At 47.6% G+C, this 23,575-nt stretch overlaps 1 protein-coding gene across 3 annotated transcripts in view; it reads left to right on the top strand.

Moving 5' to 3' along the window:
- Positions 1 to 20,624, top strand: part of ANKRD11 (ankyrin repeat domain containing 11) — a 240,614-nt gene extending 219,990 nt beyond the window's left edge. The window contains exons 7-13 of one of the 3 annotated variants that reach the window (XM_075009252.1): positions 2,114 to 2,256; positions 2,742 to 2,889; positions 4,114 to 10,841; positions 12,693 to 12,791; positions 12,903 to 13,046; positions 14,282 to 14,374; positions 19,919 to 20,624. In XM_075009252.1, coding sequence (XP_074865353.1) covers positions 2,114 to 2,256; positions 2,742 to 2,889; positions 4,114 to 10,841; positions 12,693 to 12,791; positions 12,903 to 13,046; positions 14,282 to 14,374; positions 19,919 to 20,056 — 7,493 coding nt within the window. In that variant the 3' untranslated portion in view covers positions 20,057 to 20,624. Of the gene's footprint in view, positions 1 to 2,113; positions 2,257 to 2,741; positions 2,890 to 4,113; positions 10,842 to 12,692; positions 12,792 to 12,902; positions 13,047 to 14,281; positions 14,375 to 15,557; positions 16,600 to 19,918 lie in introns of those variants that run through there. The other 2 variants (XM_075009251.1, XM_075009253.1) reach the window with 2 other exon arrangements.
- The last annotated feature ends 2,951 nt before the right edge of the window (positions 20,625 to 23,575 follow it).

Genomic DNA, 23,575 nt, shown 5'->3' with positions numbered 1-23,575 from the left:
AAGGGACAAGGACCACGGTAATAGACAATTAAAGAATGACTTTTTCATAGGAAATCTTCCAGTCCCCGGGCCCTTATGCCTTGTGGTATGAACTTAGCGTTGTGCGCTGGAATGGAAAGTCTCGGCATGTGAGTCTTCGTTTGGTCTGAGCAGCGTCCATTTGGATGAGGATGGAGCATTGCAGAGTAGGATCTGTGGTGCTTGCAAGTCATAGATCTTCATGAAAGATGAGGGCAGGCAAAATGATTTGCTTCATTTTATAATCATTTTCAGGGTCAGCCAGCAAAGCCTCAGACAGATCAAGTTTGGGTAACTCTAGTTACAAGTAGAGCTGGTAGCAGCCCCCGTAGTTACGCTGTCCCAACTCTTCCTGTTATAAAAGTCTCTTTTCACTTGCTTAGTCAAATTTGAACTATTTGTGCTGAAATTTTCCATGTCAGGTATTTGCCTTAGGCTGGATTTTATTTTTGTCTCGTTTTTAGCTTCATCTGTTTCTGAGAATGAGATTAGGGGAAATGTTGTTTTGCACATGCTGAAAAGATTGTGCTTTCCCCAAAACTCTCCCGGTTGGGCCATGTTGTAAGGCTGAAAAATGTTTGTACGTGCTCAGTAGAGACTGGTTAGAGTTTGCCTGCTGAATTCTGTTACAGCTGCATCCGTACTGAGCATGCTCCAGCTCAGGGTTGCAGAGGCTGAGCAGGACTTTTCCTGCAATTGCTCCTTCAAGCTTTTAGGAATCACTGTGGCATCAGAGCAGAGAACAGGGAGGCTGTCTCTCCTGTCCTCTTAGTATTCCCTCTGCTGGTGTGTCTGCTGCCTGGAAGAGGAACCTGTCTGACTGAATTGAAATAAACAAAAATTCACTGAAGCCTGTCCCTGTTTTTTAAAAAACCTAAAAATAGCTAAGACAAAATAGTGCTGTGGAAAGGAGGGCTAAATCCTGAATGGGAGGGTGGAGGTGTGTGAGAGTTCAAGACCTGCTACAGCAGGGCTTGGGCTCCAACACTCCTCGCCTCTGGCACCTACGAGCTCCAGGTCTGCCCCAATGGCTGGGAGCTCTGGCCTACTACCCCAGGGCTGGAAGATATCATAGAGGACTCTGAAAGTCACTGTGTCAATGACATGCTTAACCTCCATGGTACAAACTTCCTGTTAACTATAATTATACGTGTGGGAGGGCTGAATGACGGTGGCATGTATACAACCCTAATTCTGGCGTTTTCTGGTTCTGAGTGTTTGATGTTGTGACCACAGCATTCTTTTGAAGTAGTTTTTGGATGTAATAAGTAGAATTGCTTATTCTGAGCTCTGTATGTTTAACATCAGTGTACTAGCGATGCAAGTTTTCCTGGTGAGTCATTTCATATAAGCACTACCCTGTTTTAATGGTACAAATGGAGGGTTCTGAAAGGCTCACCCTGTGCTGTTAGAATACCCTAGGAGTGGTGTAAGTCTCCTGGGAAACTTCAAAACAGATTCTGCTTAGAAATGAGTTTGCTTCCCACGTACGGTAGAAATCTGTTACGTTTCTTTCCCTCATTCCTTAGAGGTGTTTGAGTGTTTGTGGCTTGCATCCATAGTCCCTTCAAGAAGCCATGGTCCTGTTTGTGATGATACAGTTGCCTGCTGTGTACACTCGGAGTTGACCTAGGGGATACAGTGTATGAACAGATGAATTCTAAACCCCAGTCCAGATGGAGTAACAGTGCTTGTCCTATTGGAGAGTTAAAGGAGACAGAAACAACTAAATCTGTTGAGGCCAGAGCTCCAGGATGTATCAGCCGCCCTTCAGTTTCATTCACCAGATTTCTCTGCTTCGGGAGTTCTCTAAGCAAAATTAAAGTTCCACTGGACTCTTGGGTGTAGCACATCATGTTGCCAAACTGAAAAGCTAGGCGGACTCAGGTACCAGCTGTTGCTTTCCAGTAGTCTTGGCCACTCAGGCCTTGGTGTGCTGTATGCTGGCTGGTTAGAAGAGCGCCGTGTCAGCAAAGAGAGCTGCAGACAAGCTGCTGTTTTAATGCAGCCTCTGTTTAGGTTACTGTGTGACACTGTTGGTAATTATGTACAGTACAATCAGTTGCCCATGTCATGAGTGTTTGTGTGCTTGCAGGCTGGACAGCATTGCACGAGGCATGTAACCGGGGTTACTATGATGTTGCAAAGCAGTTGCTTGCTGCCGGCGCAGAAGTCAACACAAAGGGGTTGGATGACGACACCCCGCTGCATGACGCAGCTAATAATGGGCATTTCAAGGTTGGTTCTTGCTGGATGTAGCAGCCATTTTGTAGTGATTTGTTACAAATAAATTAGTTTGATTTTCCTACGCTTCAGGTAGTATCTGTATAAGCAATTGGGATTTCATCTCACTTGACTGACAGGCATGTTACATCTTTCCAGGTGAGAATCTTTCTCCCACCCCAAGGTAATAACTATTGTAGTAGCTTTTCCCCTTTGAGTCAGAGATGGTGGAATTGGAGGAGGGCGCTTGCTATTTAAAGACAGGTTGTATTTCTTTCCTCCCCCAGCCTTGCAAATCTGTCCTATCGTTTTCTCTGACCCTCATTTCAATCTGGGTCCGTGTCTGTGGGAGACAGAGGGTGGGGTGGCCAGCCAGCTCTGACCTCGAACTGACCTCGTTCTGCTTATCTGCCTGAACAGCCCACAAAAGTGATGGGGACTGAAACCTCTTCCTTTGAAACTGAACCATACTGAGACTTTGACATTTTTCTCATTTTTAGGTGGTAAAATTGTTGTTGCATTATGGAGGGAACCCTCATCAAAGCAACAGGAAGGGAGAGACGCCTTTAAAAGTCGCTAATTCACCCACCATGGTGAATCTACTCCTGGGAAAGACCACCTATCCATCTAGCGAAGAGAGCTCAACAGGTGAGATGCTACCCCATGGGGATGCTGGTATAATGGACTATCGCCATCGGGCAACTTGTACCACAAAAGAATTAAAATGCACAAAAGTTATAATAGCTCCAAAACACCTATGTGCTACTGAAGTAGCCAAGAATCAGTAGCCAAGCTGTTCAGCTGCTTAGAAAAACTGTCCTTTGCTCAGAGAGTTCTGCTTGTCATCCCGGAAAGTTCAGTTGAACTTTAGAACTGTAGAAGTCTGCTGCTTAGGGCATCCTGGATGTTCCCACCTACCACAACAGGGGATGTAGGAGCAGCAGCTAGGCCATCCAGTACCTAGGTCCCATATCCTTCAGGGTTCAAAGACTGTTACCACCATTTTGACTTGCACCTGGAAGCAATTGTAGAAACCCTCATACACCTGTTCTGAGTTCATTACATCCTGCCACCAGGAAAGCAAGTTGCTGACTCTGCACTTGTAGAAGTTTCCAAATACTTCTGCACTCAGTTACTAAATGGCTTTAGTCTAGGTTAGAGGTGATACAGTTATAGCTCGTAGCTGCAGTGCCTTTACTGGATGGGCAACTTCTTAGTGGTACAGTTAATTCATATCTGGCAGCTCTGGGATGAGGGGGTTGCCAGATATTCAAATATTCTGGATAATAGAGAGGTATAGGTGTACCTAGCAATGCATGACACTAAAGAAAAACAAATTAGATATTAATAAACAAAAATGTATGCAGAGTACTTTATTTACCAACAACAGTAGTATTGTACACTCTAAACTTATACTGTATATGCTGTGTTTGTTCATATTTACTTTCACTGTGCTGTGCTTATGGAAAACGGAACTATGTGTTACTTATGGTTAAAATGCCAATTGTTTGAGAGTTCCAGGTAATAGAATGCCGGGTATGAAAGAGTTTACTGTAGTTCAGGGTGCACTGTGTCCCACAGCTTCTCCCTGAGGCTAGCTGGCCTGCAGCCCAAGCGTGTTAGAACTGTGCTCACACTGAGCGCTTCCACAGAGTTGTCTTCCGTTCCATCCTAGGTGGCTTTGAAACTCTTGAGGTATTCTTCTCAGCCGAATGTTAAGCTCATTCTTTAGGCTCAGCAAAGGTGACTGCTGTGTTCAGTGTGTAGGGTGAAAGGAGACTGCTAGCTCAGGATTTCAGAGGCAGTCTGGAGAATATGTATGTTTCCAGGAGAACAACCTGCAGGGCTAACGTTTTGTGCTTTTTTCCACAGAGAGCTCTGAAGAGGAGGATGCCCCTTCATTTGCACCTTCCAGCTCTGTTGATGGCAATAACACAGACTCTGAGTTTGAAAAAGGCTTGAAACATAAGACCAAGAGTCAAGAGCCCCCCAAAACAATCACACCAGTAAAGGATGAGTATGAGTTTGACGAAGACGATGAGCAGGACAGAGTCCCTCCTGTTGATGACAAGCATTTGCTGAAAAAGGATTACAGGAAAGAGCCTAAAGCAAACAGTTTTATTTCCATCCCCAAAATGGAAGTGAAAACCTATACTAAAAACAACACGATTTCGCCAAAGAAAGCTGCCCATCGCATCCTGTCAGACACGTCGGACGAAGAGGATACCGGGGTAGCTGTGGGGGCTGGTGAGAAGCTGCGGCTCTCGACTCACTCGATGCTGTCCAGCAGCAAGTCTCGAGAGCCCCCCAACGCCAAGCAGCAGAAGGAGAAAAACAAAGTGAAAAAGAAGCGGAAAAAAGAGCCCAAGAGCAAAGAGGTTCGGTTTGGTAAAAAAAATGACAAATTTTGTTCCTCTGAATCAGAGAGTGAAAATTTAGAGAGTGAGGAGGAGGACAGAGACTCTGTGCAAAGCTCTAGCTGTGTAAAGGACTCCAGGCTAGTGCTAAAGGAATCCTCCTTGTTCAACTCTCTGTCTGCTTCTTCCACCTCTTCTCATGGGAGCTTAGCATCGCAGAAACATAACCCTCATCTTACAGACCAGCACTCCAAGCACTGGAGGACAGACAATTGGAAAACCATATCTTCTCCAGCGTGGTCAGACGTCAGTTCTTTATCGGACTCCACGCGGACGAGACTGACAAGTGAGTCAGACTATACGTCTGAGGATTCGAGCTTACAATCAGTAAAGCCAGTGAGAAAGAAGCAGGAGCACAAAAAGAAAAATAACTCGCACAATACTGTGTCTGAGAAGAAGAATTCATTCCATGCCAACGTAGATGGAGCAATTCCAAAGCTGGACAAGGAGGGGAAGGTTGTGAAAAAACATAAAACAAAACATAAACATAAAAACAAAGAGAAGGGACAATGCCCTGCCAGCCAAGACCTTAAAATAATCAAAACTTTTTCTTTTGAATATGAGGATACTAAGCAAAAGCCAGACAAGGGTTTGATAGAGACTGAAAATCCAAGTGAAAATAAATTAAAAGTGTTAAAACATGAGAGAGAACACAATAAGAAGGAAGAAAAGCTCCTGAAAAGTAAATCAGAGGAGAAGGAGTGGTTGTTTAAAGATGAGACTGGAAAAGCCCCTAAAGAGGAGAAATCATTAAAAAAGGTGAAAGAGGGGAGTAAAGACATGAGCAAATTTTTCAGAGAGGAGAAGATGAACAAATCAGAGAGAGAGAAACCACTGAAGGAGAAGTCTCCGAAAGAGGAGAAACCTAGAATACATAAGGAGGAGAGAAAGAAAAAGTCAAAGGACAAGCAGTCAAAAGCTGAAAAGAAAAATGATCTGAAGGAAGAGAAAATTACTAAACTGGAGAAAGAAAAAGCCTTCAAAGAGGAGAAAGAAAAATGCAAAAAGGAAAAGGCTTACAGGGAAGAGTCTGGGTTTGATGAGTTTAGTAACAAAAGCCAATTGCTGGAAAGTGAGGACACAAAATTCAGCCTTTCTGATGATCAGCAAGAGAGATGGTTTTCTGATTTGTCATCTGATTCATCCTTCGACTTCAAAGGCGAGGATAGCTGGGATTCTCCAGTAACGGACTTCCGAGAGAATAAAAATGACTCCATGGCAAAACTAATCATAGAAACAGTGAAGGAGGAAATTAAAGACAAGAAAAAGGAGAATAAAACAAAAGAGAAGAAGGAATACAATGAAAAGCGTAATGAAAAGGACACATTCTTGAAAAAGAGAGAGAGAGAAAGCACTGACAAAAACACTGAGAGGAAAAAAGACCAAACTGAAAAGCATAAAGTCACTCCTAGTTATCTGCCTGAAAAGGACAAGAAAAGGAAAGATTCTGCAGAAAGCATTAAAGAGAGAAAGGAAAAAGATCCGTGTGAAACCAACAAAGAGAGAAAAGATTCTTCTGATAGCTGTAAAGACCGAAAGGACATAAAAATTAAGCAAGAGGAGCCCTATCGAGATGAATTTAAAGAATATGGTTGTGAAACATTCTTCAAGGAGAAATCTGATCTTGAATTCAGTGGGAAAAATGCAGAGAGTTGGGAAAGGCACCATTCAGGGAAGGAGAAGAAAGAGGCTCCTGAGAAGGACAAGAAAGAAAAACTGAAACCAGAAAAATATAAGGAGAAATCCAAAGAAACAGACAAAGAGAAAAATGAAAAAGTTGTTGCTGAGAAGAACCAGAAAGATAAAGAACTGGATAAAAGTTTTAAAGAGAAAAAGGAGGCTAAAGAAAAATACAAGGATGTACATAGCAAAGACAAAGAAAGGAAAACTTCTTTTGACTATATCAAAGAGAAGAAAAACCCCTCCGGAGAGAGAGAGGACTTCTCTGAGAAAAGAGATGAGAAAAAGGGAAAAGAGAAAAGTTGGTACAGTATTGCAGATATCTTCACAGATGAAAGTGAAGATGAGAAGGATGATTACAGCTTAAGCGGATTCAAAATTGGAGAGGCCATTGGGAGTGAATTGCATCGAATGGACAGTCTACAAGAAAAAGATGATAGCGTGGCTGCTGAAAAGGAACTTTATCTTGCTGACAAGCACAGAAAATACTCTTCTGACAGGCAACATTCAGGAGAGAAACAGAAAGATAAAGATTCTAAAGAGAAGAAAAAGGATAAAGGAATAGCCGAAGGTGGTAAAGAGAAAAAAGAGAAGAGTTTCTTTGAAAAACACAAAGAGAAGAAGGAAAAAGATTCTGTGGAGAAGTATAAAGACAGGAAAGACAGAACATCAGTAGACTCCACCCAAGAAAAGAAAAACAAGCAAAAGCTCCCTGAAAAGGCAGAAAAGAAGCATGCTGCTGAGGAGAAGGTTAAAAACAAGCATAAGGAAAAGATGGATAAAGAACATTCCAAAGAAAAGAAGTCTTCAAAAGGAGGAGACGCAGAGAAGAGTCTGTTGGAAAAATTGGAGGAGGAGGCCCTCAATGAATATAGAGATGACTCCAATGATAAAATAAGTGAGATCTCTTCTGATAGCTTCACAGACAGAGGACAAGATCCAGGACTAACCACCCTTTTTGAGTCTTCTAACCTTTCCATTACGGATGCCGCTGATGAAAAGTATAAAGATTCTCTTCCTTTGCCCTGTTTGCAAGACAAACTCAAGGAGAAGGAGAGGCACAGGCATTCCTCCTCTTCATCAAAGAAAAGTCACGAGAAAGAGAAAACAAAGAAGGAGAAAACAGAGAAAAAAGAGAAGGCGGATGAATTCAAAGACTCCAGCAGCAGAAAAGATTCCACTCAGTACGAAAAAGAATTCTCTGTGGATGGGGAGACTTTTGGCATTTCCTACAGTATGAAAGCAGAGGGTGAAGAAGAAATGGACAAAAACATTGATTGCTTGTTCCCTGAAAAGAAAGATAAAAATGATCCTGATAAGGAGCTCTCAAAGAAGGCAGAAAAGGAAAAGACATATAGTTCTAGTGCCATCAGCACAGTCAGAGAGAAGAAGAGAAGAGAGAAACACAAGGAAAAATGGAAGGATGAAAAGGAAAAGCATAGAGACAAACATACAGACGGAGTCTTTAAACATCACAAAGATGAGACCAAGTCTTTGGTTAAAGACAAGGATAAGGATAGCCCTCAAGTTATCTCCTTCAAAGATAAGTCAAAGGAGGAGAACCTCAAATTTAGTGAAACCAAACTGAAGGAGAAGCTCAAGGAAAACCAAGAGAGAGACAAAACAGAATCTCTAAAGATAAGTAATGGGAATGATAAAATAACATTGTCCAAAGATGGTAGCAAGAAAGATAACAGGCCAAGAGAGAAGCTTCTTGGAGATGGTGATCTGATGATGACCAGCTTTGAGAGGATGCTGAGCCAAAAAGACCTGGAAATTGAAGAACGCCACAAAAGACACAAAGAGAGAATGAAGCAAATGGAGAAGATGAGGCACAGATCTGGAGACCCCAAATTAAAAGATAAAATTAAAACCTCTGAAGAGATGCGTAAAAGGAGTCTGGATTTGACCACAAAGAAACCACTAGCACTTGATACTCAGCTAAAGGACAAAAAGCTCAAAGAATTAGGCCCCTTGACTCCCATATTGACACCAGATAATAAGCCACAGCCTGCTATGGGGACAGATTCAAAAGATTGGATCACTGGCCCACAGCTGAAAGAAATTTTACCTGCTTCTCCCAGGCCAGATCAGAGCAGGCCAACAGGTGTTCCAGCTCCGGCTTCCGTCGTTTCTTGTCCAAGCTATGAAGAAGTGATGCAGACACCAAGGACGCCTTCATGCAGCAATGAAGATTACACAGATTTGATGTTTGATTGTGCTGACACTCAGCACGCTTTGCCCATGTCCACAATGTCCATGAATGCATGTTCTCCATCTTTTTTTGACAGATATGCAAATACTTCGAGTGGACTGCCAGACAATCCAAGTCAGACTCCAACAAGGACAATATCCTCCACGAACCTTTATCGTTCAATCTCTGTTGATATAAGAAGAGTCCCAGAAGAAGAATTCAGTGCTGGAGACAAGTTTTTCAGGCAGCAAAGTGTTCCGGCAACATCAAATTATGATTCTCCAGTGCAGCATTTGATGGAGGAAAAAGCCCCTCTTCCTTCTCTTCCTGCAGAAAAGTTTCAGTGTATGTCTCCAGGGTGTTATTCACCTGACTATGGAGTTCCATCACCTAAAGTCGAAGCTTTGCATTGTGCACCTGTTGGCAATGTAGTCCAGTCACCTGAAAGCGTCTTTTCTGGTTTACAAGCAAAATCCTCCCCCTCTCATAGGGATGAGCTGCTCGCACCTTCTGTAGAAAGTGCTCTTCCACCAGATCTTGGCATGCCTTTGGATACCACAGAAGAGCAGCAAGCTACAGCTTCTATTTTGCCACCAGAATCTTCATTTTTACCACCTATTGAAGAAAATCACTTCAGTTCAGGTATTTCAGAGCAGAACAATATAGACTGGGATAACCCTCCTTCCAGAAACCCTGATCCTCCCTTGCCTCCCAGCTTGATAGGTAATCCATCTGATCACCCCGTCAGCTGGTCAGTGGGATCAGAACTTCTGATGAAATCTCCCCAGAGGTTCCCTGAATCCCCTAAGCCATTCTGTTCACTAGACCCAATACATCCTGCACCGGTGCCCTTCATTTCTGCAGATCCTCCATACCCAGTGTCTCCTATTTCATATCCCTTGTCAGTATCTGAACCGGGGCTTGAGGAAGTAAAGGAAGATGCTGACGAAGCAGTTCCAGGAGAAATGGCAACTGCGGAAGAGCAAGCTCCTTACATGTCCCCTACGAGATTAGACACCTTCTTCAATAACTGCAAGCCTCTTCCAGAAGAAACACACAAGATGCCTTCAGATCCCCCTTGCATGCCAACAGAAACTCAGGCAGAAGCTGTTAACACTCTGGAAAACAGTTACTTGGAAAACAGTAACGTTGCACCTGTAAATTCAGAAGAGCGGGTAACGTGGTCTGATCCGTTCACAGCCTCAGAAGATGACTTAGACCTTGGTCCCTTCTCGTTGCCGGAATTGCCACTCCAAGCTAAAGATGTTCCAGAAGCTGAAATGACTGAAGTGGCACTAATAGAAGAACGCTCATTAGCTGCCCCAGAAGTCATAAATACTGGGGTTATAAGTGTGGGTGCGTCTGTCACAGCTGCCGGTGAGCAGGAGGAGCTACCGCTTAATCAGCCAAGTAACTTACTAGCTGTGGAACCAGAGCCACAGCCTGAGGAGCAAAAATCAGAAGTGATTGCACCAGAAGCTACATCAGAAGCATTGAATGTGCCAGAAGAAAAAAGATTGCAAGACTCTGAGGCCCAGAGTTCCCAACAGACTTCACCCACAGAGCTCACTCAGCTGGAGAAAAAGGAGGCAGAAACAAACCATGAAGAACTGCTCTCATCAAACTGTGCAGCAGAGTGTGGATCTCAACCCAGCTTGGCACAAGTAACCACTGCTGAGAGTGGAGTTGGGCAAGACAGTACAACAGTGCAAAGTGGGAGCCAAGTCTCTCTCACCCAGACAGATGCGCCCCAAGGGACTACTCCAGTAGAAACCGTAGAACCAGTACAAAAGCCAGTAGCAGAAGTTTCCAAGCCACCCAAAATAGAAGAGATCCCGCAACGAATTACCAGGAACCGGGCTCAAATGCTGGCCAATCAGAATAAACAGAACACTGCATCTTCTGAGAGAGAGTTTCCTCCAGCATCTGCACCTTCCACACGTGCAAAAGGGCGAGTGACAGAGGAGGATGATGCACAAGCCCAGCATCCACGTAAACGCAGGTTCCAGCGTTCCAACCAGCAGCTGCAGCAGCAGATTAACACTTCCACCCAGCAGACACGAGAGATGATCCAGCAAACCCTGGCGGCTATTGTAGATGCTATAAAGCTGGATGACATTGAGCCCTATCACAGTGACAGATCAAATCCGTACTTTGAGTACCTTCAGATCAGAAAAAAGATTGAGGAGAAGCGGAAAATCCTCTGCTACATTACCCCTCAAGCTCCGCAGTGTTATGCTGAATATGTCACCTACACAGGATCCTACCTGCTGGATGGCAAGCCGCTAAGCAAGCTTCACATTCCTGTGGTGAGTTACCCTTGCCATATTCATGAAGCAATCAAACTGAACGGCAGAGAATCTCGCCCCCCACCAGGCCCCCGCTGCTACAAATACAACCAAGTCCAGCCAGGGTTGTCCTCATCACAGTCCAAGTTCTGTTTATAGCCTAGCTGGGGCTGCAGCTGGCCTTACAATGCTCCTGGAACACACTTACGATTGCAAAATTGAGCCCTGCTATAGTGCCAGCTGTATTATAAATGAGTGTTGCTGTACGTGCATAGAGAAGACTTTTAAGTCGTGCTTAGGAGCTGAAGACTTGGAACTTTAGGCTGAATTCATGTGAGGCCAGTAGGCTGAGAACCAGGAAGCAAACCTGCCTTTATAAGCAATAATTAGGGATTCCATCTGTAATGCTGTAACTAGAAGATGGCTACCCTTAACTGCTGCCTTTCCTTGTGCGAAGGCTCCAGTGAGCGATTGACCAGTAGTGGCCACCCCACTGGCAGAGTTTGCCATGCAAATGCAGCAGTAGACTAACACTTCCGGTCAGGAAATGTTCGCTCCCAGCCATGGGTGGGAGGTTCTGGATTTGACTAACGTGGTCAGTTCCACATCCTGCTGCAATTTAATGGAGAAACTCCACAGACAGTGGAGCCTTCCTGCCGTCTTTTGTATCCAGAGCACTGCTGGTTTCTGTACAGGTGCATGGTTAGGAGGCTTTGTTAAAATAAGCTCTGTTGAAGTAAAATATTATGCTGGGTGTCTCTCAGGAGAGTGTAAGCAGTTCTCCCTGCCTGAAAGAGACTGCTCAGGGGACATCCTTGGGACATGGGCCCCCGTTCTTCCCATTTGAAAACTGTGGTCCTGGTGCTAAATGAACTGGCAGGAGCTCTCTGGCAGCATGCTGGCTGTTTTACTGCAAATGAGGGTCTCTAGCGTGTTCCACAATCACCATGAGAAATGAGAAGCAAGGGCCTGCTTCTGCAGTGAGCTGTGTGCCCTGGCTGACACCCCATTCACATCAGCTGGGCTCAGCATAGATGTTTGGCTGCATTCATCTTATTGCAGGATCAGGGTCTGAGCTGATGCACCTACTGTCAGCTGTGAAATCATGAGCATTGTAGGTGATGGGCGCACACTTTCTCTAAAGAGCAGCAGCCACCCAGCTTTCCACTCCACAACACACTATGTGCACATGATTGTGCCCCCAGTGTGAACAGGAAGTAGCCTAGGGTTGGAGCCCTAACTCTGCTCTGTCAGTGGTGCATTACCCAGGCTCGCTGCAAAGCCAGAGTTGTGTTTTGAATATGGGCATGCGGACCACCATAAGTAGGGAGTGTACTGCCCCGGACAGTAATACTTTGCATCTGCATGTCTGTCGTGCTGTTCATCAGGGGCCCTCAAAGTATCCTCATGCAGCCCTGAAGGATGGGCAGGTGACAGCTTGGGGTGATGGAAACACCAGCCGCAAGCACCATGCTCACCTTTGCCAACAGACCCTCTCTTCCCTTGTTCTGCATTTCCACACGCTGCCTGGTGACAGCTAGCTGGAACGCAGCGTCCTTTGCCTCCCATCTGCAGGGGAAGACTTCCCCCACTAGTACACGGCACAGCTGTATGGTGCGTGGGATGAGCTCCGTCTCCCTGACAACTGAGGGCTTTGGCAGCACGCCTGTTTTCAGCTCACAGCCTGAGGGCAGTAACTGCATAGCCGTATCCAAACTCTGGGCCCCTGTGTAGCAGTTGAGAAGGCTGGCCCTGCTCCAGAAGGGGCAAGCAAGCTCCAAAGCAGCATTATTAGGAGCACAGCTCTGCATTGCTCAGAGTGAATCCAGTGTGTGTCACCATTTGTAACGGCTTGTGCCTCTGTGTCTGTAGATTGCTCCCCCTCCGTCACTTGCAGAACCCCTGAAGGAGCTCTTCAAGCAGCAGGAAGCGGTGAGGGGGAAGCTGCGACTCCAGCACAGCATAGAGCGGGTAATGGAGCGCTGTCGGGGGTTCCTCCTAGGGCAAGTGGCTCTTAACTTCCTTCTGCTGAGAAACTAAAGGCTCGCTGCGCTCATGGTGTACTGTCTCCTTTTCCCCCAGGAGAAGCTGATTGTTTCATGTGAACAGGAGATCTTAAGAGTTCACTGTCGGGCAGCAAGAACCATTGCTAACCAGGCAGTGCCCTTCAGCGCATGCACCATGCTACTGGACTCTGAGGTCTATAACATGCCTCTAGAAAATCAGGTCAGTGGCCATCTGAATAGTGGTTACATCTGTCTGAGGTCCACTGTGCAGGAGCACCCTTGGGATATGCTTTCAGAATTAATGGGTGTAGGGAGGCATTAATGTGCTTCCCACCCAGTCCCCTGCGCCCTGATATAATGTGTCTCTGGGGGAGCTCTCAGCATGTGCTGCTGTTGGTGGCTAATCTGATTTGTTTGCCAGAGGGTCCAAGTCACAAGTTAAGCTGTCTAGGGAGATGGCGGAGGTGTGTGTGAATATGCCTATGCATGATATAGGGGAGCCCAGCGTTACCTGTTTATTTAAAGATAGCAAAACCCCCTCCTTTGTCTGCCAGCCCCTCTGGCCCTCCTCTTGAGCAGAACCGTCAGCATGTGGGAAAGGTTTATTTCAGTACATTCTGTGCAGCTGTTCCACCATCCCCGCTTGTGTTGCACAGAGAACAGAAATCTGTGAAATGACTTCCTTAGAGAAGACTGGTCTTGAAAAGCAAGGCGCCACTGCACAGCCCACAGGCGGGTTTTTTTCTTTCATGCCTGTGTCACATGGAGCTGGAGAGAGGTTGAGAAGTGCTAGCACAGAAGATGAGTCAGACTTCAACAGCCTGGCTTCGTCCAAATTTAAAATCAACAGAAGTGGGATTGAGCAGTTGTCTTAGCACATCTTGCTGGCCAGAGTCTCAGTAACCGCATCCCTAACCTGCTGTAAAACTGTCCTCTATAGAAAGCGCATTGCTGTATTGCAGAAGCTGATCCCCCCTGCAGCAGACAGTATAGTGGGATTCATTAGTGAACCAGGATATTGATCCATGCATCTGATTTACCTCTTAGCATTTCGCAAGGCAAAAAATAAACGCATGCTGGAAATCTCCATGTGGATGCATTATGTACAATCTGGGGCACGAGGTTAAGGACGCAGTGAGCTGTAGGTGTTCTGTTGGCCAAGGAAGAATTGAATGTGTTTAGTGTGAACAGATTCCCAGCTGCAGCTCTGTGTGGGGAAGGCAAGGAGAGGGTTTGCGCATACATCTGCTACTCAGGCTGAAACCTCTAGCAAAGTGCCGTGAAAGCATTGTAGGGCTACGTATGCCTGCTGGTGCTCTGCTGGCTTCTTCAGACCCACCCCTCTTCTTTCTTGCAGGAGTGCGGTGTTCTGCGTGTGTGGGTGGAGCAGGCCGCAGCTGTCCAATGGGTCTCTATTTTACTGTATAATTTCTTTTTGTGCTCTTGCCTTGACAGGGAGATGAAAACAAGTCCGTCAGAGATCGTTTCAATGCTCGCCAGTTTATTTCCTGGTTGCAAGATGTGGATGACAAATACGATCGAATGAAGGTGAGAGCTGCGTGACCCTGCAGGTCCTGCGGGGGGACTCCAGTGCACGGGGTGTGCACCGTTCGCAGCAGTCAGGAGTGAATGTTGCTCGTCTGTTCCCTGCTTGAGCTCTTTTGCTTGGCAGTTGAAAGGTTAAGCAGGGAAGGAGGATTCCAGTCTGTCTTGTGGCAGTGGTTAGTGCTCCAGTCGGTCAGGGAAATGCAACGGCCTCAAAGCCTGCTCTGCTGCCTGGCAGCGTTAATGGCGGCGGCGGCTGCTGCTGGGCACCTGAGCTGCGCCTGGCACCAGGGTTTGGCAGTTTCCAGAAATGCTTGATAAGGGCAAGGAGCCCTTGGGAGAAAGCGTGAGCTGTGTAAATGCCACGCCCGTGCCATGCATGCTGAGAGCAGTCGCTGCTGTGAGCTGGGTAAGCCCTGGCTTTCTCTGCAGGTGGGGAAATGAGGCAGACTTCAAGTGCTCACAGCCGCAGGGAGGCTGCGGCAGAATTCTTGACTGAGCCCTCTGCTGTTTCTGTCACAGCACTGTTTCTTCTCTTCCCACTCAGTAGCCAAGTGCTGCATCCTGGGCGGAAGTCCCTTAGATGGACTTTACGTCTAAGGGACATCCTTGGCCCTCCAGTGCTCTGTAACGTATTCACCCTCCCACCACAGATGGCTGTGGAGCGCTGCTACTGCCCCATTTCACAGGTGGGAACTGAGCCCCAGAGACAGAGCAGGGACATGAGCCCAGGCCAAAAATCGGTGGGCCACCCTTCCTCCCTCCCTCCACCTTTCACGCCCAGGTGGATACTGCAGCTCCCAGTGCTCCACATGGAGTGGGCTTGTATTACCATGCCATGGTAACAGCCACTGGTTGTGCTTCAGCACTCCCTACGCTGTGTTCAGCTGGCATTTCACACTGGCTACCTCCAAGGCTAAAAAATTCTCATTATCTGACCTGCTGTGAGGTCTTACAGCACCTCCGGAGGAGGAGTGGGGCCTTCCCCAGATCCTGTTGAACAGACTTATTTTCCAAGTGTGTTTCCTTCCGCGAAGGATAGTCCTGGCTCATCTGGGAATGCGTCTGTCCAACAGGGTAGCTGAAGTCTCCACTGCCTCGCCGCCAGAGTGTGATTGCTCAGTGTAGTGTCGCCTCTGTTCTCTCCCATTAACCCATCTCCGCTTGGCGTTCTGTTCTGCTGCAGACATGCTTGCTAATGCGGCAGCAGCATGAAGCTGCTGCCCTGAATGCAGTGCAGCGAATGGAGTGGCAGCTGAAGGTTCAGGAGCTGGATCCAGCTGGGCATAAGTCCCTCTGCGTCAATGAAGTTCCCTCCTTTTACGTGCCGATGGTGGACGTCAATGATGACTTTGTGCTCTTGCCAGCATGACAATACAAAACCAGGAGACGTTCTACCCGAAAGCTGGCAAGGGCGGGAGCCCTCCAAGGACAGATGCTCGAGCCCACGTTCGTCCTTACCGCTTGCTGATGAATCCCTGGTCAGAGAAGGAGGAAGCATCTATCGGCAGAAAACAAAACAGTCAGAAAAATACTTGCACTTTCTTCACATCTCCCTCACTTCTGGACTGATCGCCGCTCCACCAGGCAGCCGGAGGCGGGGGAATGCAGCTCCTTTCAAACCAGTTGCTGCAGCAGAAGGCAGCCAGTGCACACAGCAGTGAGCGTCTGAATGGGCAAGGGAGAGAGAGACTGACAGGCGGTGAGAAGAGAAGGTTCAAGGACACATGCATTGCAGAAGCTGCTGAGCAGGGCCAGCAACCATGCAGTCTGTGTACTGGTGAACATGGCAATTTCAAGCTCTTTGTTTTCCATTTGTCCGCAGATCTCCTCTGGGAGAAGCTGCGGAGGAGACGGTGGGTTTTTTATATTTTTTGTTCCATCCTGGTTACGTCATCAATGAAAAGCAAAAATAAAAGGAAGCATCCAGCTTTCCCAGCTGCGCTTCTGGAGGTGCAAACGACTGCGGCTCCGGACCCAGGACTCCTTCTGAGTCGTCAGAAAGTAGCTGCTTGTCACCACTTGTGGATGAGGAAGGAGGCAGTTGGCATATAACGTTCACGTGACCAGTATGGTGAGTGTCTACCGCAAAAATGGTGTTGTAGAGCAAGGACTTTGCCGATCGTGTTTTTAATGGAGTAAAATCCATGTGGTTTATATATATTTTTCCTTTAATCTTGGGCATTTCGTTTCTCTTTCTGAGAACATAACTTGAAAACACTAAAGAGCCAATACTCGTATAAAGAAAATTGTATCCCATAAATGCTGTACAGTTTTATATACATTAACAATGTACTTTTGCTGCCTTCTAGATAATTTATTTTGCAACACATTACTGCACAGTTGTAAATAACTTATGTACTGTAACATCACTTTCAGTTATGTGTAAAGAAATAAATAAATTAATTAAAATTATCTTTGTATGTATAGTTCACCCTAGGCAGCACTTTCCCTCGTAAGGAAAATATAAGGGCCCAAATGGTGAGCAGCGTTCAGTATTTCAAACCTGTCTGCTGAGATTCAGGCCTTGCAAAAGTAACTCAGCCTGCAGTCCGTGTTGTGGCGATCTCCAGGTGTTGACCCCTTCTTTGAGCACAGTGTAGTTTCCTTTTTCCCTAGGCCTTTTCAGTTGAGTGACGTAGAGAAACCACAGGCAGGCCTAGATCTGGAAGCGGTGCGTCTGAGTTACCCAGGGTTCCTTGGGAGATGGGGCCAGGGGAGGAAGGGGGAATCCCATCCTGGATGTGCTAGCTGCGGGCCTGGAGGCATTTAGAAGATGTTACTTGGACATTTGGGCTGGGACAGACAATTTATGCCGTTTCCTCAGCCTGAGCTGCTGCACTCTGGGGAGCCGGTGAGTCGGAGCTAGGGAGGCTGAGGCACCTTTGGCAGTCGTGGAGCCTGTAGGCATGCTAGTGCGGCGTTAGTATTGTGAGTTCTGGATGAAGAAGCCGGTTGCTTTATTAAGCCCCCCTGCTGGGAAGGTAACTGAGGGTGAGCTGGGGCAGGAAGATCGCTGCGCTTGTGGGACCCTTTCTGCCTGGTGGTTCAGCCAGGTGCCTGAGGTATTCAAAGCATCCTGGGCCCTAGCTGTGATTTTTATCCTGTTGCAGTGTCCCAGCTTGGCAGCGGCATCCAAACCTCCGGGCTGCCAGTGTGGCTCTTAGCCCTGCTCCAAGGCTGTACAACCCCCCCTCCTTGAGCATTTTCTTATTGGCAGGCAGGGCCTCAGGGACTTGGCAGAGAGAGACGGGTCTGGCCCTCTGTCACGCAGCCATCGGACGGACCTGTTCCGCATGAGCCAGGACTAACGTCTGCTTGATGCAGGCGAGCTGATCAGGTTGGGAGAGTGACTAGAGAAGGGACACACCCCTGCATGCTCCAGGCTGTCTGAAGGCCACCTTCACCAAGTCAATGGGAGCATGGATTCCAGGGGGTTTGGTACCTTGCAGCTTGGAGAAGCCACCCCTCTGTCTCTTCAAGGAGGAGCCAGAGCCGGGCAGGAAGTGTTATTTGGTTGTACGCTGAAAAGCCACTCAGCCAGCCACTGCAAGGAGGGCTTGTCCCAGGGGGAGTTTGCTCTGAATTAAGCCATCTGGGGTGGGAGGGAGTTCTGGTTAAGTGTTCTAGGGCCAACTGTCCCTGGCTCTTAGCTGGGGTGTACACCATGTTGATTTTTCAGGGATGTCTGGGCTGAAGCTGTGGGTATGAGCAGCCCATCAGGAGGGAGCTTGGGCTCAGTGAAATTATGCCATCACTAGCGGGCTGGGTGTTGCTGCAGCTGTATTGCGAGACAGTGGCGGTCCCATGGCTTATTCCCTGGAGGACGCTGGGTTGTTGTGTGTGCAGCTGTTGGTGGTGTAGTACCAGAGGACTGCCTTCCCCCCGCCCCGCCCCGCCCCGCCCCAGCCTTTAATGCTGCTGCTGGCTGTGTGCACCCAGGTACAGCCATACTAGCCATGGCGGGAAGCTGATGCAAAGTCTCTCTTCCACAAACTCTGGTCCTTGTTCGCACCCATGCCCATCTGACTCCACACAACGCAGGCGTGTCAGCCTGCCTGCCCTGCTTCCCTGGCACTGCAACAGCTCCAGGTCTTCTGTCTGCACTTTGAAAGTGACCAGGCATGATGCTGCTAAATCTGTGGCTCAGCTATTTCTGCCTGACAGTGAATAGGAAACCTGGGCATAGCACAGTGAAGGGGGCAGGGTGTGTGTCAGGCCCTGGGGCATGCTGCATTTCACGCCCTGATGGGCTGGGCAGAGGCTCATGGACAGACACCCTCTGTGCACCTGGGAGCTGTAAGTTGGTTTCTTTGGGGGCAGGGCTTTCACCATTGCTGGGTGCATGTGCTAGGTAATCTCCAGTTCAAACACCACTTCAGTTTCTGTTCAGCTCCCCTTCTCTCTTGGTGCCAGAGCTGCTGTGGGAGTAGGGAGGCTTGAGGGGATGAGCTTTGGATGATTCGGTGTGAGGGCTGCCTCCAGCCTGGGCTTCGTCTTGCCGCTCCCCGTCCTCTTTTCCCCCTTAGGCATTTTTGGATGAGACACCCAGGTGGCAAAGCTCTGAGTCTGGAGCCAACGCTCTTGTGGCACTTGGAGACCTGGGCTGCACGTCCAGGTAATGCAAGGACCAAGAGCAGCTGGAGTGGGAACAGACGGGTGGGGCAGGGGCACGACCATGGGGTAAGCCATCTCCTGTTTAGCTAGTGGAGAAGCCAAAGCCCTGCTTGGTCCAAGGGAAAATGAGCTGCAGCAGTTCAGGCACCAGGGAGTCAGGGAAGCTGCCATATGGGACATTTACCCTTGCTCAGACATTCTGTGTTCAAAGTCTGTTGCCCAATGGCTTTTACACAGCTGCTGTTATGGAGTGACCTGATTACTTGAACTGGGAACCACCCTGCCTTGCAGCCTCTCGGCTCACAGCTTCCCTCCAGGCTGCTTCCTAGAAACAAGTTGAAGCACATTCTTCTAAGGTGACTTTCCCCACTAACTGGGTCACGCAGCACCCTCAGCCGGCTGGGGCTTGGATTCCAAACCCACGGCAGCACATCACCAGCTGGGATTGCTTTGGAGAGAAACACTCTGCAGAGAAGGACTTAGGGGGCCAGATTCTTGGCTGGTGTAACCACACTGGCTTACACCAGCAAGGAACGAGGCGTGTCACGTGCAAAGCTAATGAGACAAATGATCTGTCACAACAACTAGTTTCTTCCATGTTGCATTAGTGAGTTAAATCCAATCCCTAGTGTCCCTCGCAAGGCTGCACGGTGAGATGGAGAGCCCGTTCCTGTGCACGGACAGCATTGGCTCTGGTTGCCATCTGCCGCTTCGACAGGAGTTTTCTCTGTGCCTGTGCCATGCGCAAACCCAGGGCCGAGTGCCGGGTGCGATGCTCGGGGATGCTGCTCTGTGCGGTGGAATGTATTGTTGGCCTGCAGTGGGTCAGTACTTGTAGCATCCCAAGAATATTTGGAATGTTTTTTTATTTAGACAGAGTCCTTTGTTTCCCAAGTTTGAGTCCTTTTGCTACTTTCCACTTCCTGTCAGGGCTGGGCTTTGCCAGATCCAGGAGCTGGTTATCTCCACTGGAATTGCAGCGCACGTTCCATGCAAGTGAGGGGAACTGACGGGCCAGCCCGTCCTCCTGCTCTGCAGGAGGATGCAGGAGTGCTTTCCTTTCCCTAGACCAAGGAGTATGGCCACTAATAACATTTGTTCTTTATTAATTTGAAGCCCTTTTCTTTCTTTTGTTAAATAACCAAGAATTAACCTGTATAAGCATGAAGAGACCTTTAATCAGCAATTTAAAGCAACAATAGCAAACACATTGTATTCTCTTCTGACACCTGTGCTGTGTGGATTCGAGTCTCAACAGTGTAAATTTCCCTCCTTGTAATGCTTCTCCAAGACTGTATATAAATGTAAATACCTCACAGGTCAATTCACACCCTTCTCTTTGTACTAGTCCAACTCGCGTAGTGTGTGGGGTGAACAGCGGCCAGATTGCGTTGTCTGTAATGTAACAATGTAATGTTTTTTTACAATGTAGTTTGTGTACATATTGTTTGGCAGCGCTGGTGCTGCTGATGGCACCGCTCTGCCACGACACTGCTGTCCTTTCGTTGTACAACTCCCTGCAGACAGACAAGGTGAATACAAATGTTATTTTCTACAGTTGCATGTACAGAAATGAGCGCCCGAGAGATGCTGTTGTCCCTCAGAGATAATGTTCATAAATAAATTTGGAAAAAAAAAAAAAGCTGGTTTGTGAATTTCTGCCTGTGGGTCCTCCCAAAGCCAGGTTTATTAGTTCCACACAGCCGTTGGCGGTCTGGCTCTCTGGGTACTGCTGTAATACAGTCATCCCTAGCTCGATGGGCACTTGCCTGGGGTGAAGACCAAGGCCATCATAAGGGGTGTGCTGAGTCACTACTGTCCTTACAGGCTTAAAGTCTCTATGTCCCAGCTGCCATCTCTGTATACGTCGGGGGCCAAAAGCAGCCCCGCTCAGGGGAGTTGCACCAGCTTAGAGTAGCACTGAATTTAGCCTACAGAGGCTATTCTGATCAGCAGCCTTAAAAGGAGTTAACTTCCTCCCCATCTGAGGTCAGGCCTACCCGAGACCTAAAAGTCAATCTCAGATACACAATCCAAGATCAATTTTTTTTTCTGGTCGTGCACGTGAGACGCTCCCGACGACCTCCCTTACTCCTCCCAAGAGTGAGGCACACCAGGGCTGAGTGCTGAACCCCAGAAGATCAACGCTGAAGGCGTTGATCGTGCAGTAAGCGTAGCCGTACCCGCAGTCATTCCTGCCCTGATTAGGAGCTCCATCTCTTCCGCCCCTTCCCAAAACAGGTTTTCGGTCTGCTAGGCCGTCACCCTGTGACTGGGAAAGAAACCGTAACCTGAGATTAACGCCTGCTGGTGGTATGTCCTGCTGCTAGTTCCTGGAGTGCAGCCGCAGCTGAAACAGTTGTTGATTGCTTGATGGACGCAATTAAACCCCTGGCACAGTGAGTGTTGCAGAATTGCAGCTGACCTTGCTGGGCCACTAGGTGTCACTACTGCTCCACACATGCCCCACTGAGCCTCTTGCTGCCCAACACCAAACGCAGCTGGCAGCCAGGCTGAAGTCCAGCAGATTTCCAGGCCGCGTCTCTCCACCGGACACTGACACATGAAATTCCTACCTTTTTCCTACTTGGATAGCAGCACAGAGCGTAATACCAAGCTGGGAAGGGTCACAAGCGCTTTGCGGGTAGGATTAAAATGCAAAATGCTCCCCTTGGAAAGGAACAGTCAACGGCACACGTGCAAAATGAGAAATGACCATCTCGGAAGCAGCGTGGCAGAGAGGGATCTAGGACTTAGAGTGGATTACAAGCTAAGGGGAGGGTGGGGGTCAAGAACGCGAGACTGGTGCAAAAAAAAGCAAATGTTCTGGGAAGTATTTACAGGAGTGCTGTGAGCAGGACGAGAGACATCGTTCCCCCTTGCTATTAAAACACAAAAGCAGTCAGAGCACTTTGAAGACTAACAAAATAGGTGATGAGCTTTCGTGGGGCAGACCCACTTCTTCAGACCATAGCCAGACCAGAGCAGACTCAATATTTAAGGCTCAGAGAACCAAAAACAGTAATCAAGGAGGACAAATCAGAAAAAGATAATCAAGGTGAGCAAATCAGAGAGCAGAGGGGTATAAGGGTGGGGTGGGAGGTCAAGAATTAGATTGAGTTTTTCCCATTTTGTTTTCTGATTTGTCCTCCTTGATTACTGGTTTTGGTTTTGATAATATATAGACTAGCACAGCTCCCTCTCTGTTACTACTCACCTTGCTATTCTGCAGTGAGTGGGCCTCAGCTGGAGTTCTGCATCCGGTTCTGGGCCCCATGTTTCAGGAAGGATGTACAGGCGTTGGAGACGGTCCAGAGAAGAGTAACAAAAATGCTTGCATGCCTAGAAACATGACAAAAGACTGAAACAATTGGGTATATTTAGAAAAGACAACTGATGGGGGCATGATCATTTCTAGTACCTAAAAGGATGTACAGGGAAGAGGGAAATGAATTTTTCTCAAACTCTGAGGATACTGTCATAGTCAAGGTTTTCTGAGCACCGCTGAGAGGGCCAAATCGGGGCAAAATGCTTAAAACAGGGCTACCTACAGCCCAGCAATATTCTCCACTATAAGGCACCAAACCAGTCACATAGAACTCTTCTGTTGCCACGCTGGCCAGCAAGCAGTCATACAAGCACTAAGTCCCTTGCACACTCCAGCTTCTCTTGTGCCACAACCAGTATCACTCCTTAAACAGATGAGTGGTTGTGAAAACCAGTCTCACCAAATCTGAACAGTTCTTGCAGTCCCAAAGGACCGGCCACATCCCCAGGTCCATGTATCCCTCAGATCTTCCCCGAAGAGCACGCTGGGCAAAGCCTGTAGCATCTAACATCGAGAAGTTTACTACTTTAAAAGAAGAGACAAGGTTGAGTCAACGTCTTTTTAAAAAGATCCGTTTCATACACCAGTTTGAAGTTGTTGAAGGCTCTTAGCAGAGGTGGAGCAGGTGGCTGTCTTAAAAGAATCTCTGGAAATCATCCCCTTAGGATGGCTCATCAGTCCTTCTGGGCCCAGGTTATAACTGATTAGCTTCTGAAGTGATGAGGTGGAGTGAAGGCAGAGCTGCAGGATTCCCAGGACCCTCTCTAAACCATTGCCCAGGGGGAGGGAATTCCATTGCTCTCCAGTGTGAAAGTTTGTCCAATGTGGAGTGTCACGTCCACGCATGAGTCATCCATTGGCAGCTGCGGCTTACCTTCTGGTCTGCATCTTCACACTAAAGTTCTTCAGATGTGGATTGGTCCTTAAGGCCTTTTGTCAGTCAAGTACTCTGAGTCACTTGACTAAGAGTCCTTGCAGGACAGGTTGCCAAGCCGCCCGTTGAGGTCTCCCGTAAGCAAACATTTGAAACACAAGGAGGGGAACATTACTCATAACTTCAAACAATCGGTGCATCGTTAAGGTTCCAGGAGATAGCCCAGCTGGGCCACTTTGTACAAGATTCGTACCAACATTGACAAGTGATTGCAACAGTGTTTTGCTCGATTATGTCCAAATCCATTAACATCACAGGTAGGACAAGGAGCAATGGGCATAAACTGCAGCAAGGGAGGTTGATGCTGGACATTAGGAAAAACTTC

Source organism: Carettochelys insculpta, chromosome 14 (genome assembly GCF_033958435.1).
Source record: "Carettochelys insculpta isolate YL-2023 chromosome 14, ASM3395843v1, whole genome shotgun sequence".
NCBI lineage: Eukaryota > Metazoa > Chordata > Testudines > Carettochelyidae > Carettochelys > Carettochelys insculpta.
The sequence above is the reverse complement of the archived record's forward strand: the minus strand, read 5'-3'. Positions and strand labels throughout refer to the sequence as shown.